This window comes from Martes martes (assembly GCF_963455335.1).
Source record: "Martes martes genome assembly, chromosome: 2".
NCBI classification, from domain to species: Eukaryota; Metazoa; Chordata; class Mammalia; order Carnivora; family Mustelidae; genus Martes; species Martes martes.
The window spans coordinates 21,777,773-21,798,797 of record NC_137889.1 but is presented as its reverse complement, the minus strand read 5'-3'; the positions used below and the strand labels follow the sequence as shown (position 1 = coordinate 21,798,797).

General features: G+C 33.9%; 1 protein-coding gene across 1 annotated transcript in view; it reads right to left on the bottom strand.

Annotated features, from left to right (window-relative positions):
- TUSC3 (tumor suppressor candidate 3) overlaps positions 1–21,025 on the bottom strand; it is a 252,662-nt gene that overhangs the window by 15,056 nt on the left and 216,581 nt on the right. The window contains exons 7-8 of the mRNA XM_080796474.1: positions 17,975–18,038; positions 994–1,068 (exon numbers count right to left, since the gene is read on the bottom strand). Coding sequence (XP_080652600.1) covers positions 994–1,068; positions 17,975–18,038 — 139 coding nt within the window. The remainder of the gene's footprint in view (positions 1–993; positions 1,069–17,974; positions 18,039–21,025) is intronic.

Genomic DNA, 21,025 nt, shown 5'->3' with positions numbered 1-21,025 from the left:
AACCTATGCTCCTAAGGGTAGATTTTTCTCCCATGTTCTTCCCTTGCCTTGTCAAAATCTAATACTTCATACAAATGAATTTTTTTTTTCGACAACCCCCCTGAAAAGAATAGTTCCATCAAAGGATAAAACGTAGATAACTTGCTTCGAAACCCAATGCTTTAGAAAACACAAGGCGCCTGGGCGGCTCAGTCCCTTAAACATCCATCTACCTTTGGCTCAGGTCATGATCCTGGAGTTACAGAATGGAGTCCCACATCGGTCTTCTTCCCCACCCAGGGGTGGGGAGTCTGCTGCTCCTTCTGACTCTTCCTGCTCTGGTGCTTTCTCTCAATAAATAAATTTAATCTCAAATAAATAAAATCTTAAAAAGAAATCTTAAATCTTTCTAAAAGAAATCTTAAAATCTTAAAAAAAAAACCATAATGCTGGAAATCTGTGGACTTGTAAATCTTGGAATACCACTGGAAAAGGCATAGAGCCTGGAAAAGACATGATCAAAAGATAATTTTTTAAATGTTGATTAAAAGAAATTTGGAAGTAATCGGAAGGTATTCTATTTCAGTGTTTTGTACACTGAAAATTGTGAGTCCTTGAATGTATACCTGATTGTTGTAGAATAAGGAACACAGCATTTGCCAATAAAATCTCTGAAGACTCTGACCACAGAATTGTGTCTCTCCCTGTAGTGTGGATGTTACTATGGAGAATACAGCTTCAGTAGACACGGGTCAGAGCAGCCCTGACAAGGGCTGACAGCTTGCCTTTATGTGCAATTCCACCGAAAATCACCCAATCCCATTTTGGAAGAAATGTATTTTAAGTATTTGTACACCCACATCCAAGAACTAGAAACAAGTAAAACAAACTGCAACCTTTCTCATATCAGAACATTTCTTTAGAAATTTATTAAGGACTTTTATATATTTCCCATTTTACTTAAATGAATCTTAAGATTAAAACAAAACTGCAAAAATAGCAACACACACTTACTCCGTCTTTTTCCAACATCTCCCTTGGATGTTGCTGCTTCATTTAGAAGAACCATCCCCATGGTGATAGCAGCATCTATAGTAGTTGTCAAGGAAACAGCAGAAATACATGCGAATAAAATCTATTAATTTTTCTGGATCTGAACACCATGTGTTCTGTTCCAGAATGGGAACGTTACAACTGCACACAGGACTAGATATGACTTAACTCTCTCCACCTAACACAAAATGACCATTCTTCGTGTGTTTGACTATGGATTAATTTTAAAAATAAGTAACTTGAAACTGAGATTTTGAGGGTCTAACTCGAAATGTTAAGTTCCAGGACTCATTTTCTTAGCACTTAGGAATTAAATGGATTTCCAAAATCAGTTACACCATTTCGCATTATTGATGGAAGCTATGTACTAGTTATAGTCACAGGGACAAATTTCATCAACAATCAGAGAAAATAAAAATATATTTACTATGATTTTTTCCCCAGGGCTTGTGTGCATAGCTTTCCTTTTCTTGGCTTCTATTTCATGTGTTGTTTCATAGATTACCTTGTTTAAAGGAATATTTATTAAGGTCCAGTACTGTGTCACGTGGAAGTTTTTGTTACCAATTACGAGTCTTACAAAAGCAACAAACACATTGTGATAAAATGCTCTCACAAATTTAGCAGGATCTTAATTTAATTAAATTGACATTTTAAGAATAAACACAAAAATTCTGTAATGTCTGCTTGCAGCACGATGAATATATTCATACCACAATGAAAGATGCCAGAGATTAGGAAATGATAGGAGATTTCACTTTTTTTTTTTTAAGATTTTATTTACTTATTTGACAGAGATCACAAGTAAGCAGAGAGGCAGGCAGAGAGAGAGGAGGAAGCAGGCTCCCCGCTGAGCAGAGAGCCCGACGCGGGGCTCGATCCTAGGACCCTGGGATCATGACCTGAGCCGAAGGCAGAGCCTTAACCCACTGAGCTACCCGGGCGCCCCGAGATTTCACTTTTTTAAGAACATTCTTGGTCATGTTATTAAAACAGGTTTGACAAGGACTAATGTTAAGATTTAAGAACTCATCAATTCTGTAAATATATTTATTATACATTCTGCCCAAATGACTAACGGGTTGAAAAATAAGAGAAAACTAAAGTAATTCTAGGCCAGAAATTCCTTAATTTGTTCAACTTTATTATGGTCTCCTTGTATTCATTTCTACTGCTATGTATGTACAACCAGCATCAGTAAGTCTGCTGTACAGGATACATCTAAGTGTCTTCTACTCCAAACATTGAAAGCTCAACGAATATTATTTGGCTATGTCTGTATAATTAAGTGGACTAGGTCAGGGAAAATTCTGCAGAGTAAATATTTCCACTATATTTTCATAACCATCATATCAAAGTATTGGTTAATAATTATAAAATAATTGAGTCTTTCATAACCATATTATCCAACTTCTAAAAACAATAAATACCTGACTTCTCCAGTTAGGTATTTATGCTTATAATAACCTCACTCTGTATACGAGTGGTTTTCAATCTATTCTATTTAGCAGTCCTTTATGGAATTCTTAATGGAGAGAACCAACCAACCAACCAACCTTGATTTGAAGCCTACCGCATACAAGAGAAAAGCCACTATCAGCACTGTGTAACACCAGCCCCCCCCCCCCACCACCACTTCCCATTCTCAAACCAAGCCCAAAACACATATATATCTTATACTACCACTGAACTTTTAGGGAACCATGATACATAGTTTGAGAACCATTGAAATTTTGGTAATTATTTGAGTTCCTTGAGTTTCAGTCATGTCGTGATAGCCTGAAAAGGGTAAGGTAAGAGAACGAATATTTCATTTTATGGTATGGTAGTCTGTGGACTGAAAGGATTCATTCTTAACATGTTTTAGACAATCCACTGATAAAAATTCCCTTGAGCTTAGAGTCCTAGGACTATGCTAATTATAAAGTTATGGGGAAAAAAATTAAAAGCTCCTATCATTCAAACTGCTCATATGTAGGGAATTTCTGTTGCTTAGCTTATTGGAGCAAACTACTGTGACTGTATAGATCCTTAATAAAGAGTTAAATTAGGTTTTCTCTTTCATCCTTCTCTGGTTACATCTGGCCAAAATTTAGTAATAACAAAGTTAAAACCATCAAACCAATAAATAGTACTTAATAAAAGTTTATTGGGAGTGCAAGAACAATTTTTAAACTAGGGTTCCCCAAATTCAAGGGCTAATATAATCCTCAGGGACATGAAGTCACTGAATGGCTTATAAAGTAAAAATGAGGAAGTTATTGACCTTTATAGTGATTGGTTATTACAGTGGGGGTTTCCAGATAGCAGGGGACTGGTTACGAGTGATTATCTCTCATGCCATTTTTAGGAAGATGAAAAGTTTCTTTTATAATTATCAGAGGCATTTGTAAGAACTGTCGCAAGTTAATTTCACTTATATTTTTGAAAAGGGCTAAATTTAGTCGTGTTTATGTGGCTTAAATGATTTTGTCTGCTAAGGGAATTCTTAAGTCTGAGTTTTACTTTGTAATTCACCTTAACATCCTTTATTACATTCAGGTACAAATTTGAATCTACACAGTTAAATATACACATTTGATCTGAAAATTCACACAGGATGCCAGATCATTTTAACTCTAACAAAAGACTTTTTGCAAATATTCAAAACATAAATGACATTTAAAATGATTTTATGTAGATATTATAAGTAAAATAAGTATCACTACAAATGCTTTTGAAATTCCACTAATAAAATCATGGGTAAATGTAACTAATTCTATTTCTGGGGAATAAGTTTTACAAAATTAAATGCTTAAAAATTTTAATAAAAGTATAGCCATATATAAAAATATATTCAGGATAAAATTTTACACATAAACACTCATTTGCACATATATTTGTGTGTTATAAACATACCTATACACAGATATAATCTCAAGAAAAAGTATTCTTTATTCGGCAAAAGAATATTGGATATTAACTGTGGTCACACAAGTAAATCCAATCCCCATTAAAAGCTCTTCATACCATTTTTTACCAGTTTTCCTCTGCAAATAGTTAAGTTACAGTGTGAAAACTACATGAGTAATATGCTTCTTGTTGGAATTGTTTTTGAATAATAAGCAAATTCAATTTGTGACAGAATTAATAGGATTTTCTTAAGCATATACCACATTTTATTGCTTTATATTACTGATGCACATGGTTGTCAAATGTTTGCTATTATAAATATTCCTACACGGATATCTGTTTACATGTGCAATATTTTCTGTAAGATCTACACTTACTGGTAGAGTTCTTTTAAGAGGAGGTATGTGTCTTTTCAAGTTTACTAAGGTACAATCATACTGTATTTTTCCTGTATTTCATCAATAGTTTTGCTGAACTATTGCTTTTACCAAACTGATGACTGACCATCTGTAATAACAGTCTGAGCATCCTTTGATAAGTTGATTCCTCTCTTTGTTTAACCTTTTGTATATTGCTCTTTTTTCCCCCCCATTTCCCCATAACTCTCTTACCCATATTTGTATTTTTCTTAAGTTAATTTGTACGGTGCTTTCTTTTTCTGGATGTGAATTGGTTGAAGTGTTGCATTTGAATTCTTCCTTTATGTGTCGTCTTATATGTTTGTATGTGTATATTTAATCTAATAGCCAACATTTATTTACCTCAACTATGTGCAGGCAACTGAGCTAAGCACTGTGCATGGATTTCTCTCATTAAGCCTTCTAACAGTGCTGTGAGGTGGGTACTGTTTTAGTTCTTACTTACAAACTGGGATAATGAAAATTAGAGACTAATAACTGGCACAAGGTGTTAAGTAGTGCTAGAGCCAGAATTCAGACCAAGGCTGTCTGAGCCAATGCCCATTTGCTCTTAACTACAATGCAATAGAAGTCTTCTCTCCTTTTTTTTCTTTTTATGTATTAAAACCTTAATATGTTTGACATAAGACACTGCGTAAATTTAAGAGGTACAACATACTAATTTGATATATATTGATTGCCAATGTAGTGATAATCATCACCTCTATCATATTATATAATTACCCTTTTGAAATAATTAAGGTCTAGACTAAGCAAATTTGATTACAGTACAACACTGTTGTCTATATTCATTTCACTGTGCATTAATTCTCTATGGTTTATTTACTACCCATGATTAACTTCATACTCTTTACTGTTTCAGCACCCTTCCTCCGTCTTGTGGTAACCACCATTTTACTGTTTTGACAAGTTTGGCTTTTTAAAATTCCACGTATATCATACAGTAGTTGTCTTTCTTTGATCTCACTTAGCATAATGTGCTCAAATTCCATCCCTGTTGTTGCAAACACAGCAAGACATCCTACTTTTTCATAGCTGAACAATATTTGTGTATCAACTTTTTTTAACCATTCATCTATCAATAGACACTTAGGTTGCATCCATATCTGGCTATTCTAAATAATTCTGCAGTAAACACAGGGGGCATGTATCTATCTAAAGTAGTGGTTTTGGACACATACCCAGAAGTGCAACTGCTGAATTGTATGGTGGTTTTATTTTTAATTTTTTGAGGAAACTCCATACTGTTTTTTCATAGTGGCCACACCAATTTACATTCCCATCAACAGAGCACAAGGGTTCTCTTTTCTCTACAGCCTTACCAATATTTATTTCTCATCTTTTGGATAACAGGCGTAAATTATAACAGAGTGAGGTGGTATCTCCTGGTGATGCTGATTTGCATTTCCCTGATGACTGGTGATGCTGAGCATCTTTTAATGTATCTGTTGGCATTTGCACATCTTCTTTGAAAAAATGGCTGTTTAGTTCCTCTGCCCATTTTTTAATCAAGTTGCTTTTTGTAATTGAGTTTTAGGAGTTTGTAATATATTTGGATATTAACCCCTTATTTGATATGTGGGGTTTGCATTCAGTAGGTTGCCTTTCCATGTTGTTTCTTTGGCTTTGCAGAGCCTTTAAATTTGGTGTAGTCCCCCCCTTTTTTTTTCTTGTGTTGTCGTGTTTTTGGTGACATATCCAAAATAATTATTGCCATCAAGACTGGTGTGAGTGAACTTCTTCCCTTTGTTTTCTCCTATGAGTTTTATAGTACCAGATCTTATGTTTAATTCATTTTGGTTCACTTTTGTGGGTGGCACAAGATAGGGGTCCAGTTTCATTGTTCTGCATGTGCAAAAGTGACATGTGTTGAAGAGACTATTTTCCTGAACGTTCTTGGGTTCCTTGTCAAATACTAGTAGATTGTATATGCCGAAGTTTAATTTTGGGCTCTCTACTCTATTCCCTTGGTCTGTGGGTCTGTTTTTGTATCAGTACAATACTGCTTTTATTACTATAGCTTTGAAGAATTGTTTGAAATGTGGAAGTGCTGTACCTCTCATTTTGTTCCTTTACCTCAGGGCTGCTTTAGCTATTTGGGGCCTTTTATGGTTCAAAACAAATTCTAGGATTGTTTCTCCGATTTCTTTTTCTTTTCTTTTCTTTAAAAGATATTATTTATTTATTTGATACAGAGAGAGAAAGCACAAGCAGGGGGAGCAACAGCAGGAAAGGGAAAAGTAGGCTTTCCGCGGAGCAGGGAGCCTGATGTGGGGTTTGATGCCAGGACCCTGGGATGGTGACTTGAGCTGAAGGCAGGCGCTTAACCAACTGAGCCACCCAGGCGCCCCTCTTCTATTTCTGTAAAGAATGCCTTTACATTTTGAAAAGGATTGCATTGATTATGTACATGGCTTTGGGAAGTATAGATATTTTAATAATATTCTTCGGATCCATGAATGTAGAATGCATTTCCATTTCTTTGTGTTTTGATTTCTTTCAGCAAAGTCTTGTAGTTTTGTTGTACAGATTTTTCATTTCCTTGGTTAAATTTATTCTGATGATTTTTAAAAATTTTGATGTTATTGTAAATTGGATGGTTTTATTTCTTTTTTAGATGCTTCATCATTAGTGTAAAGAAATGCAACTCTTTTCTGCAACTTGATTTTGTATCCTGCAACTTTACTGAAATTGTTGATTAGTTGCCAACAATTTTTTGGCTCAGAGTTTGGGATTCTCTATTGGTACTGATATAGATATATATAAGCTCATATCATCTGCAAGTAGCAACAATATTACTTCTTCCTTTCCAATTTAGATGCCTTCTATATCTGTGTCTTGATTGCTCTAGCTAGGACTTCCAGTATAGTACTGAATGAGAGTGGTGAGAGTGGGCATCTTTGTCTTGTTCTGCATCTTAGAGGAAAAGCTCTCATTTTTTTTTCCATTGAATTTCAATGTTAGCGGGGCACCTGGGTGGCTCAGTCGGTTAACTATCTGCCTTCAGCTCACCTCATGATCTCAGGGTCCTGAGACTAAGCCCCACATCCAGCTCCCTGCTCAGCAGGGAGTCTTTCTCTGTCTGCCTCTCCCTCCCCCTTCTTCTGCTTCCTTTCTCTCTCAAATAAATAAATAAAATCTTTAAAGAAAGATACAATGTTAGCTTTGGGTTTGTTTTATATGGCTTTCATTATGCCAAGGTACGTTCTGATGTTCTGACTATATACCTAATCCGTTAAGGTATAAGGGATTAGGTATAATCCCATTAAGGATTTTTATCATGAAAGGGTGTTGTATTTTGTCAGATCTTTTTCTGCATCTATTGAGATGAACACGTGATTTTTATCTTTTGTTTTATTGATGTTATGTTTTACATTTATTGATTTGCATGTTGAACCATCCTCGAATTCTAGGATTATGGTGTATAATTCTTTTTAAGTGTTCTTGAATTTGGTTTACTGATAGTTTGTTGACAAATTTTTATATTTGTAGTCACCAGGGATATTATAGTTTTCTTTTGTTGTGGTGTCCTTATTTAGTATTAGTATCAGTGTAATGCTGGCCTCATAGAATCTGAAGCGTTCTCTACTTCTCAGTTTTTTGGGGTTTTTTTTTTTTGGTTGGAACTGAGAAGGATTGGTGTTAATTCTTATTTAAGTGTAAGGTACAGTTCTCCAGGGAAGCCATTTGGTTCTGGGGTTTTCTGTGTTGGGAGGTTTTTGATTACAGATAGAATATTTTATTCATATTTGATCTGTTCATATTTTCTATTTCTTCCTGATTCAGTGTTGGCAAATTATGTTCCCAGGAATGTATCCATTTCTTCTAAATTATGTATTTTTGGCATATAATTATTCATATAAGTATGTTATGATCCTACATATTTCTGAAGTATCCATTCTAATAACTCCACTTTCATTTCTGATTTTGAGTCTTTTTTCTTGGTTGAGCTAAATGTTTGTCAATTTTGTTTCTTTTTGAAGAATCCACTCTTAGTTTTATTGGTCCATTCTATTGATTTTCTGGTCTTTATTTCATTTATTTCTACTTTGTACTTATTTCCTTTCTTCTGTTAACTTTGGGCTTAATTTGTTCTTTCTTCAGTTTTTTGAGGTGTGAAGTTAAGTTGTTTACTTGAGATTATAATTTCTCAATATATGCATTTATTGCTATAAACTTAACTCCCAGAACTGCTCTGGCTGTATCCCATTAGTTTGGTATATTGTATTTTCCATTTTCATTTGTTTGAAGATATTTTAAAATTTCCTTTTTTATTTCTTTTTGATCTATTGGTTGTTTAAAGATATGTTGTTTAGTTTCCACATTTGTAGACTTCCTAGATTGCCTCTTATTGATTTATAATTTTATACCATTGTGGTCCAGAAAAGATAGTTGGTATGATTACAGACTTCTTAAATTTGTTAATATGTGTTGTGGGTCTTATCAAATCATTTATCCTGGGGAATGTTCCATGTGCACTTGACAAGAGAATGTGTTTTATGCTATTGGATGGAATGTTCTATGTCCATTTGTTCTAAAGTTTGGTCCAATTCTAACATTTTCCTGTTGATGATCTATCTGGATAGGTCTATACATTGCTAACACTAGGTTACTGAAATTGCCTACTCTTACAGCATTGTGTTCAATTTCTCTATTCAGATCTGTTAGTATTTGCTGAATATATTTTGCTGCTCTGGTATGTTGGTGCATATATATTTACAATTATTATATCTTCTTGACGTATTCACCCCTTTATCATTATATGATGACCTACTTTATCTCTTGCTAACATTTTTGGCTGAAGTCTCTTTTGCCCAATCTAAGTATGGGTAGTTGCACCTTCTTTTGTTTTATACTTGCTTAAAATATCCCTTTCCATTTCTCTATATTGAGCCCACATGTGTGTTTAGAGCTGAAATGTCTCTGACAGCATATATTTGGGTCTTCCTTTTTAAAAATCTGTTCAGCTAGTCTGTGCCTTCTGATTGGTGATTTCAATCCATTTACATTTAGCATGAATAGTGATTTCTAAGGACTTACTACCACCATCTTTTGTCTTCTGGATTTTCAATGTTTCTTTTTTTTGGTGTTTCTTTTTCCTTCTGTTTCTTTGTAAATTTGTGGTTTTCCATAGTAATTTGCTCAGTCTCCCCCCTAAATCCTCCCCCATTTTTTGTTTCCTGTATCTGGATTTTTAACTTGTGGTTATCATGAGGCTTAGACAGAATACCTCAGATAAGTTGCTATCAGCAGGAAAAAAAAGAAAAACTTTGTCTTCTTGATTCATGTATAAAAGTTCTACCCTTCAATCCTCACCTTTTTATTTTTGATGTCACAGAACAGCTCTTTTTATGCTGTGAATTCATTAATAAACTGCAGTAGCTGTAATTATTTTTAAAGTTCTTTCCTTTAACCTTTATATTAAGTGGTTAATATACTTTTCTAATATAAAGTTACAGTTTTCTATTTCTATCACCTTTATCAGACATTTGTGGACTTTGATTTTTTTCTGTGTTTCTAATTAGCATCTTTTTATTTCAACTTGAAAAACTTCTTTCAGCATTATTTATAAGACAGATCTGGTGGTGTAGAGTTTCTTCAACCTTTCTCTTTCATATCTGAAGGATGATTTTATGATATAAAGTATACTTGACTGGTAATTTTACTTGTTCAATACTTTGAGTACGTCATTCTACTCTCTCCTGGCCTATAGTGTTTCTACTGAGAAATGCATTGAGAGCTTAATGGGGGTTCCTTTCCAGGTTATTTTTTTCTTTTCCCCTGGCTGCCTTTAAGATTATTTCTTTATAATGACTTTTAACAGTTTCTTGGAGATCTTTTTGCATTGAGATAATAAGGTACTGCCTTAACTTAGTAGACTTATATGTCTAGTTTCTTTTTCATGTTTAGGAAGTTCTTAGCTATTACTACTGTAAATAAACTCTACCTCCTTTTCTCTCTTTTCTCCTTCTGGTATACAATTATTCTGATATTTGCTTATCTGACAGAGTAATAATCTTTAGGGTTTTTTAACTTTTTAAAAATAATAGTTCCTTCTTCTTCCAACTGAGTCATTTCTAAATTCCTATCTCCCAACTTGCTTATTCTTTCTTCCATCTGATGTGCTCTGTTTTCTATGCTTTCTAGTATATACTTTATCTCATTTATTAAGTTTCTCAGCTCCGGAATTTCTTTCGTTCTTTTTTTAAAATTTAAATCTCTTTGTAAAGAACTCCTTCTCTTCATTAATTTTATTCCTGAGTTCACTGAATTGCCTGTTTTCTTGTAGCTAATTAAATTTCTTCATTCTAACAAAGAAATTTTGAATTCTTTATCAGTTAGATTACAGTATTCCATGCCTTGAAGTTTGGTTGCTTGAGAATTACCCTTTTTGTGATACCATATTACTGTGATTTTTCAGTATCTAATGAAATGTGCCTCTACTGTCCCATTTGAAGTAGCACATGCCTTTCTTGTTCACTTCGTTACAGTTCAACAGGCTGGCAATTAGAAACCTTTGTTTTCCAGAAGGTGGTGCTATAGCACAAGTTTTGGGCTTTCTTACTGGAGCTGGCTTTCATTGCTACCCTTGGGAACAGGCTTGTAAAAAGAGCTATGTTTAGAAGAAAAAAAAAAAGGCTGGGGGCAAAGTCTGAGTAGGTATGGACTTAACACCTGGGGCTGTGGGAGTGCCCTTGGGCCAGTAAGAGAATCCTCCGGTGGGGAAATCCCAGAGGTCTTTGGGCTGACCTTCAGCTGAAATCCTGGAGCCTGCTGCAGGAAACGCTTTTCTTGTAAGACCCTTTGATGTTCTTGTCTGCCTCTCTCTCTTTACTCTTCCTTTCCCCAGTCATAAGGTCCCTCCTCAGGGAGCTGGGTGTTGCTGGTCCCTGCAGCCTGCACTGCCAGGCCATCTGTCCTTCACCACTTTCCTTTTCCACCTCTTCTGCCAGAGATGCAGTTGCTGTTGCTTGCCACCCTCCAAGCCTAGTAGGTGGCAGTGTTGCTTGGGACAGAAGGGCAACTTGGGTTTGTTTTCCTCTTTTTTTTTCTCTGCCCCCAAACTTGTCTCTGTTCTTTTCTGTTTGCCAGTTTCTCCCCTCAGGCTGGTTGGATCCCCAAAATACTCTATCTCTGGTCAGTGTACCAGTTTTTCACTCTCCACATTACCTTTTCTGATGGCAGCAAGTGGGTATGGGACAGGCTCACAGACTCCTTTGGATCCAGCCCTCTCTGACATCCTAGTCACCCACTATAAGGAGTGCAGAGGAGTGTCCTGGTGGATTGAGCTGAGGTACTTTTGTTTGGTTACAGATGTCCAATTTTGTAAATCAAAAAGACAAAAGGAACAACTCATACTGTCATGATGCTGAACTCATTCTCTTTTTTAAATTGCTTTGTTATGCAGAGTTGTCATTTTAATGTGGCAAATTATTTCTTTCCCTATGAATTTTTTGGTTGTTTCTTGCTTATGAAATTCCCTTAAATCTTAAAAACATTCTCGTTCTTAGTATCTTTAAGTCAGGTAATGTCACTCTTCTGTTCAGAACAATTTAAAAGCTTTCCATGGCACTCTGAATAAACAAGATTTCAAAGTGGCCTCTAGGCTCTACATGATTTGCATCCTGATCCACAGCCTATAGGTGTCTGCTCTTGTTTGCTCTTATTCTTGTCCTACTAGCTATTTTTCCAACAAGACTGAAATCTCTTTGCCTCGGCATCTTTGTACTTGATATTCCCCAGCTTAATGCTCTTCTCCCAAATATCCACAAACTTCACTTCCCTTTTAGTTTTTGCTCAAATGACATCTTACCAGAAAAGCCTCCTCTAACCTCTAATTCCTTTTTCCTGTTTTTTCTCTGTAACATTGTTTTTAAAAGAAATTTCACATTCAATTTAAAAAAAATTTTTTTTACTTCTTTTTCCTGTCACTACAATGTTAGACCCCCCAAAAAGGCAGGAAAGTTTTGTTCATTATCTTACTCATTGCCATACAACTCTTTGACAGATATCCTTTTTTTCAGTTTCCAAACAAGGAAAATGAAGCAGAGAGGTCTGAATAACTTATGCAAAGCCACAAACTAGTAGGTGACAGTTGCCAATCAAAAAACCATAAAAGAAATAAGGTAGGATGATATCACAAGGTTAGATGAAAATGATGAGAGAAGAGCAAAGGAACAAAATAGCTGGAAATGCAGAGAAAGATAATAAAGTTAACAGCAACTATCTTGAGGTCAAAAGGTTGGGGATTTTTGATTTTTTTACTTACCACATCCTACTGAACAGTAATTTGCAGAATTTTTCTGTAAAGACCTAGAAAGTACAGTTGACCTCCAAAACCACAGGTCTGAACTGCTGGGGTCCACTTGTATGCAAATTTTTTTTGTTACTCTAGTACAGTATTATAACTGTACTTTTTATGATTTTCTTAGTATTTTCTTTACTCGAGCTTTATTTGTAAGAAACAGTATATAATACATACAATATTAAAAAATATGTATGATTATTTGCTATCAGTGAGACTTCCAGTCAACAGCACGCTCTTAATTTTTGAGGAGAAAAAATTAATTATGTGGATTTCTAAATGTGTGTGTATATGGGGGGGGAGGTGTCAGCAACCCTAACACTCACACTGTTCAAGGTTCAACTATAAATATGATAAATACAACTATATGAACTCTCTGTAAGCTGTATGATGTATGGCTACCACTTAACACTGCTGTTGTAGTACAAAGTAATCAAGACAATACAGATATGAATAGGTGTGCCTATGTTCCAATAGAATTTTATTTACCGAAATAGTAGACAGACTGGATTTAGAACTCACTGGTACTAGTTTGTCAACTGTGTTACACAGGATCCAAGGCAGTGCAAAAGGCAGTATAAACTGTTATATCTGAGAGGAAGTTAGTTTTATTTACTTGAAAAGAAATGTGAGAACTTAGTAAATACAGAGCATACAACCCCCAAATAGGACTTAAAAACAAAGGAATGACTAGTTATATGGTCGTGTATAAGTTTCTAGGCTTTACCAAAAAATAAGCTGTGAACCTACTTTAACGTTGATTGTAATTAAGATTTTGAACTAAAATGGCTTAAAAGAGCTAACTTTCTCTTTTTTTTTAAAGCTAAGTTTTTAATTTAAGGCCTTTGAGTGTTGAGAATTATTATTTAACTTAAGTATCATATCATTTTGCATATCAATGACAAAAAGTTTTGGTTAAAAAAGGGCCTACATAAGACTTACCATTTGGGAAAAAAATCTGTAATATAATTTTTAGGTGAAGTATTAACTTTTAGAAAGAGGTAAAAGCTAGACGATCGTCTGTCAGACTTGATGTGTAAGGCTTTCTTCACTGAGTAGAGGGTTGGATGACTCAACACTAATCTGAGAGTTTCTGTGTTTAACTCTGGATTAACAGTTGATTTTCTGCCATTAAACTGTGAGTGTAGCCATTTTGGCTGTCTTACTGAAGAGTCCCAAGCAATGGATGAACTATGTTTTTCAGACTTTTTCTGTTGTTCTGAGTTTGCTAATGCCTATGCCTACACACACACACGCGCGCACACACACACACACACCCTAGTCTAATTCATGTATTACTTTCACTTTGTATTGAGTACTGTCACAGCAATGCACACCTGAGTTTCTCTGCTAAATCTGTCAATCACCTTTTACTGCTTAAAAAGTCAAAATATTGACAGAATTCCACATAAAACAGAAGCTGCTATTTGTATAAATTATATGCAGCACCCAGAGGCACTGAGCATCCTACTGAACTGGTAACAAATACATTTGTACTATATTATGATCCATTCTCAGTTGTACATGATGTTAGGTTTACTGTTGCTCCTAGGAAGAGAATGAGGATTGTCAATTTAAAGATAAATGAGAGCAGATGTTGAAAAAAATGTTAGCATATTAAGAAGACTTACAGAGCTCTAAATCTAAAATTATCTTCAATTTGCATCCATCATTTTTTTATGTAGTATGTTTTTCCTTGGATATAACACACTAAAACATTTGCTTTCTATCACAGAATGAAAACAAATGCAAAGTAAAATAATACTCATTCATAATAAGTGGAAAACAAATATATTTCTCATAGGAAAAGCAAATGTGATCTAAGTGTGTATGTGTGTATACCTATATATACATATATATATTTAAATTATTATTGCTAGTGTACCCTTTGTCTTTTACATTAGTATTTTAACTTTGAAAAGATGTTTATTTTATGACATCATCTTGAGACCCTAGAACTTGAGGGATGTAGAGAACTAAGGGATAGATCAGAGTTTTAAAAAAGTTAAAAGCCAGTCTTAGAACTCATGTATCCTCTATCTACTAGCACAAACAGACCGCATCTTGGTGAATTCACTTAAGGTTCAAATTTCTTAGTAAGGTGTGGGAAGATTTTCATTATGCATCCAAAGTAACCTTTCATCAATCTGCTCTTAAGCATTTGTGAATATTCTCTCTCATTTTATATTTTTGTGCCTGCTGGACCTCCTACTAGAATGTCCTCATTCATTCTCTGTCTGGGAAACTCCTTTTTCCACTGTACGAAAACCAGCTGAAAAGTCAATGCAAGTTCTCTAGGCAGTGAGTTGCTCTTCCTTTTGAGCTTCCAAGCACTCATTATAACATTTGTCACACTAAATTACAATTATTTTTCTATCAGTCTACCTTCTTGTAAACAGCAAATATTTTACATTTGCATTAGGTATTGAAATACAACTGAATGAAAAATAAGTAACAATGAATTTTTACTAGGAAAAATAAAAGGATTCCATAAGTTATTCTTAGTTCACATATTCCATATTAAAATGTGATATTTCTTAATCCTTTTTATATAGTTTTCTCTCATGAACTACTTAGGACTGCTTTTTGTTTTTTCATAAAGAAGGTACTGAGAAAATAAAACACTAATGGGGAGAAAAATCTTATTTTTAGTAAATATGAATCTGTAACCTATGACATCAAATGATTCCATCTGTTCTTAGTTTTTTTCCAGCAAAATTTTGCATACAGCAATTGCATCTAATGATTTGGCTTACTAAATCAGAAGGAGAAAAACAAAAAGCAGGCATATTCTCTCTAGATAAACAAGAAGTGACCATCTGGAATTTACAGGTTTTTTTCCTTCCTTCCTTCCTTCCTTCCTTCCTTCCTTCCTTCCTTTTTGTAAAAAGGAAAACATACACATGCAAATTATTAAAAAAAAATACATGGTAAGTTTAAAAAAATATCAGTACAATCTGCCAAGTGAAAGTAAAAGCAGAAATTATTATTTCAGCTACTTTTAAAAGTTCACCAATAGTTTTGATGAGTCCACCATTTTAAAAGACATTTTCTCAGTTACCTTACAACAAACAAACCAGGAGAAGAAAGCAATAAGTAACTATTAGTAGCATAAAGAGAATAAGCACTTTTAAATCTGTTACATATTACTGTTAAAAATCTACATGGAAGACTTCATATTGCTTGTGCAATTTCTTTGCATCCTAAATCTCAGCTTGATGTCAATGAGCCATGAAATGAAACCCTGGAGAATTCCTGCCATACAATGATGGTCTCAACATAGTTTTTGCTAGGTACTCCTGATGTGTTTCACAGACTAGCTACTTTGAAGAAAGTACATGGCTAAAATGCTGTTTCATGGATTGAAATAGGATAGAAAATAAAAGCCTACAATATATAAATAAGAGCTAAAATGTCACCTGTAATAGTTGGTTTCCTACCAATGTGCTTCAACACAAATATATTTTGCTTCATAAATACATCTATAAAATGTAGAGGTAAGTAAAGAGTAAAGATGGTCTTCCTTTATTTTCCGATAAGGAGAAGGAGATGTTCCAATACATAGATCTGGATTTCATTTTCTTACCCAAGGCACCTCTGATGTGCGTGAAGTATGAATTTCTTATTGTATTAAAGTTAGAAAAGAGAAACCTGCCACTTACTGATCAAGACCACAAAACTTGAGAATGTTAATTAAAATACTGATATTTCTGATTTTAATCTATGAGACAAACTACAGCAAAAACATAAAACTAGTAAGCTTCTTGTTAAAGCACACAGGTAATTAAATACATGCAAGCAAGAAATGGGCTGAAGATGCACAATTCCCCATATGCATACAAGTATGTGTAAAGGGTAGAAGAAATATAAATTCAGAACTCATGGGAAAGTAAAAGAGGGAAGAAAAAAAAACAAACAAACACCAAAATAGCCCAAAAATGCTATGTGGTTACTTTGCTAATCCTGATTTTATAAATGAGTAAGTTTGTGAGCTTCTTGAGAATTGGAAGTGCTTTAAGCACTCCTACCCCTCTCCTCCACTACAATTAATAGAAGACTCGGTATATACTAACACTTGACACATTGTCCAGAACATATTATGCAAATAAAATAGATTGCTTAAAAAGCTGAAGGTAGAAAATACATACTTGCTGGTGAATTTAAAAAACGCACTGTTATAAAGTAGAGAAATACAAAAACCTTAATGATATTGAAGTCGTTTCCTTCTCAATTAAAAACAAAAACTTCAAGATGGAATGACTGACATTTATTCATGAAATCCTGTGTCATAGATCATAATAACATATATAAAACTTAACCGATAGACCATGACAAAGAAAAGGGAATTCTATTCCTAGTTCTTCCTTCAACTTAAAACAAGTCAATTACATTTTGTAGGTTTTAGTTTTTCTACCTATGAAATGAGGTTTGGACCTAGATGAGTTTTAAGATTCCTTAAAGGTTTAAATAGCTCTGATTATATAAAATACTAAAAATTTGTTCTAGATTACTTCAGTTGAATATGAATCTTGGTAACTAGGAAAGTAATCAAATTTTATTAACAATTCTATAGGCACACTTTAAATCCTGATGATGACTCAATATATTCAACATTATAAATTTAACCTTCAAATATTTCTCAAGACTCACAAACATTAGTGTTCCCCCAAGATACAGTTATTTACCCCAAGAGTAACTTTATTTCATTCTAAGAGTATTCAGTTTGGTTTTAATTAGATACTTTAAACTTAACCTCAGAGTTTGGTTTTAATTAGACAGTTTAAACTTAACCTCTTTCCTGTTCTATTCTGTCTTCTTTGCCCTTCTACCACCAAACCGTAAATTGTACTCCATTATCTGATTTATAACATTTAGTCTGCTATGTTCCAAAAAGACATGTCTAACCATCATAAATCTCCCTCTTCTGACCCACCATACTATTTAAGGAAATCAGTAGTAAGATAGTATTTTAAAATTCTGCTTTTTATATTTTAGGACACGTTTTTCTCCGTTAGGACCCTTTAAAGTAAAGCCACACAAACTCCACAAAAAGATGTTAGTCAAAGATAACCAAAGCAGAGCAAAAGCTATACTTTGCAATTCAACAGTCAGTAAAAAAAAAAAAGAGAAAATTATAGGTTGTTAATGACTCAGAATAAAAGCAAAATTAAATAATAAATAATTGGCATAGGAACTAGAAAGTAACACAGTAAAGTTTAAAATTTCATGTCTTTTTAAAATCTTGATAATTACTGCTATGAAAAAAAGTCAGTTTGATAGCATGCAACTTCTGTCCTTTTCAATCCATCAGTATTTTAAAGGATACTTAGTACCAGAATAATGTGTGACTCTGCCACGAACTGAGCTTGGCTGCTTCCATGAATGTAGCTCTATAAAACAAGACAAAGAAACAAAAATTACAATCTAGAGAAAAGCAGATCTTTTTTTCTTTTTTTTTTCTTTCCTCCCTTTCTTTCTTTTTTTTTTTTTTTGTATATTTAATTTTATACCATGAAGGGAAATAATAGATAAATCTAAACTCCTATTTCTAATTATTTTGAATAAAATAACTAGAAATAACAGATGAATATGTTGGTTGAAATTACTGTAATTTTAGAAAGCAACTTAATATCAAAAGTAAATTTAATGTAATTTGTTAAAAGGTTTACTATAAACACAAGCATATAATTTAATGATTATTCCACAATTACTGTAAGATATACAAATTAGAGCAACTAAGTTTATCTTTAAGGAAAAAAATTACTATCAAATATTAAATTGCTCTTTTCCCCATTATCAGAGTTTTAAAATAAGATAGCTTTATAAATTTATTCATTCCATTAGAGCATTTAAATTGGCCTTTAAAAAAATAAAACTGTTACCACTCTGAGAAATGTACAGTTTTCCATACCTAGTAAGAACTATTAATAGTTAATGCCAATCAATTACAGAAAATATGACACAAATCTCCATCTAGGATATTTTCCTGCTTAAAAAACTGACTCCCATTATTTCTGCTGTTAACCTCTTATGAAAATTAACTGCTATGCAGTTGTTATAAATACACATCATTTTCTAGGTTTCCTGATTATCAAAAAAAAGAGTTTGGAGGAAAAAATAACATCTATAATATAAACCAATGTCCTCAATTTTAACACCACATTTGAAGCATAGTTATCATTTGAGAGGACCCCTTTGGTTCTCTCAAAATCTTTTGTTTTTATTTTTGACAGTAAATATGGATGAAAGCATACCTAAAGTATGTTCTTATAAAGAGTAACTACAAATTAGAAAATTACTCTTTCTTGTCCTTAATCTTGGACATGTCACCAAATTTCTCAGAAACGCAATATCCCTTCATCTATGAAATCAGGAACTGAATTAAATGATTTCTATGATCTTTGCGAAGTATATAAAGTCTTCTGTTTTGTCATAAATTGTATCTTGGTATTTTCATTAAAGGCTGTTTTTTCTACTCTGTTTTTCTACTCTTAAAAAATTGTCTTTGTTTCCATCTCTAATATCAGTAATTCACAGGGCAGCTGTCTTACCCAAAGATATGTTTAGGTATGTTCTTTAAGCCCAGCTTCAAGCAAACTGACTAAAAGAGACTTGGGATTCTAATAGTTTTCACTAATATACTCCACTTGAAAGTCTAAAACTTAAAGTGGTCCAAACCAAGCTTTGATTGTATTCCAGAATTGGCAACATAATTTTTCCAGTTGTTTAAGCCAAAATCTTGGAATCATCTTAGTCCATTCTTCTCTCCTCCCTCCTCTATTCCTCTATTTCTACTCATTTGGAAAATACACTGACTCTACTTTCAAAATCCACTCCAAATTTAACCAGTTGTAACTACTTCCAGGAAGCACTAGTAAAAGTGCCCATGGAGGGCTCCTGGGTGACTCAGTGAAGTGTCCAACTCTTGATTTTAGCTTGGGTCATGATCTCAGGGTTGTACAATTGAGTCTCATGTTAGGCTCCATGCTCAGCAGAGTCTGCTTCTTTCCCTCTGTCCCCCAACCCCACGCTGGCTCACGCTCTCTCCCTCTAAGATAAATAGATCTTAAAAAAAAAAAAAAGTTCTCAAGGATAAAGGCCAAGACTTATTGTCTGGTCTAAGCAGTCACCATCTCTTGCTGAGATTATTGCAATATCCTCCTTTCTTCTTCCTGCCTCTGCCCTAAAGTCTATTTGCTAGCCAGATTAATCCTGCTAAAACTGAGACTCTATCACTATCCTACTCAGAATCCTTCAATTCTTAAATGTGTAAGAAAAATATTGTATGATATAATGTATTATCTGCTTGTAATCACAATTCCAAAGAATTTACATTCTCTCTAATTAAAAAATACAGCTAGACTAAAAACAAAAATCTGAAGTTGATCCTTAAAGACTTACTTCACTATATCTGATCTATAATACTTGTGGGCTTACTTCTTGTCTACATGAGGCAGTACAGAGTAAAGGCTTAGAGACAGTCCTGAATCTGCTACTTGTTGTGTTATCTTGAACAAATTACTTAACCTCACAGCTTTAATAGGATTAGGAAGATATTCCTCAAAATACTGTCCTAAAAATTAAGTAAATAATGTCATGATAAGTAATTAGCACAGCACCGACCTTTCTTTATAGTACATAGTCAAAAATAATTAAGGTCCTATCATTTTAAAGTCTCTATTTGAAACTATTTGTATCACGTCATTCAGAAATTTTTTACATGGGTAAATTTACTGTGTTGAACTGATATTTTAAAAAGATGATAGGAACCTGTACTACAATTTGACTTTTATCCACCTCTTTTGTCACTGAAATAAATCACTTTAAGACCAGATACCCTGAAAGACTTCAGGATTTAATAAAGTAGAATTCATTAGATAAATTTTTACTGAACAATTCTTATGTATCAGGTATTAATTCAGGCAATGGGGACCAAGCATAACAAAACAACTAACCCCCCCAAAAAACTATGTTTTCATGACTTAACACATTCAAACTGTGTTAACACTATTTGTCTACCAAAGTAAATAGAAAGATTATTGGCACACACTAAAAGCCATTAAAAGCTAACGTAAGAATACAAACACAAATAATAAGGAAATATACAAACACAAACTTTGCAAAGGCCTGGGTGTTGACCTTAGAAATAGTTATATCTTTAATTTATGGGGCCACCCAAAGCAATGACTTAATCAATTAAAATGAACTAAAGTGCTTGATTTTTAAAGTGGTCTTAAAATATTGTATTTAATGCACACACTTTCAAAATCCTTTGACAGGGGCGTCTGGGTGGCTCAGTGGGTTAAAGCCTCTGCCTTCAGCTCAGGTCATGATCCCAGGGTTCTGGGATCAAGCCCCACATTGGGCTATCTGCTCA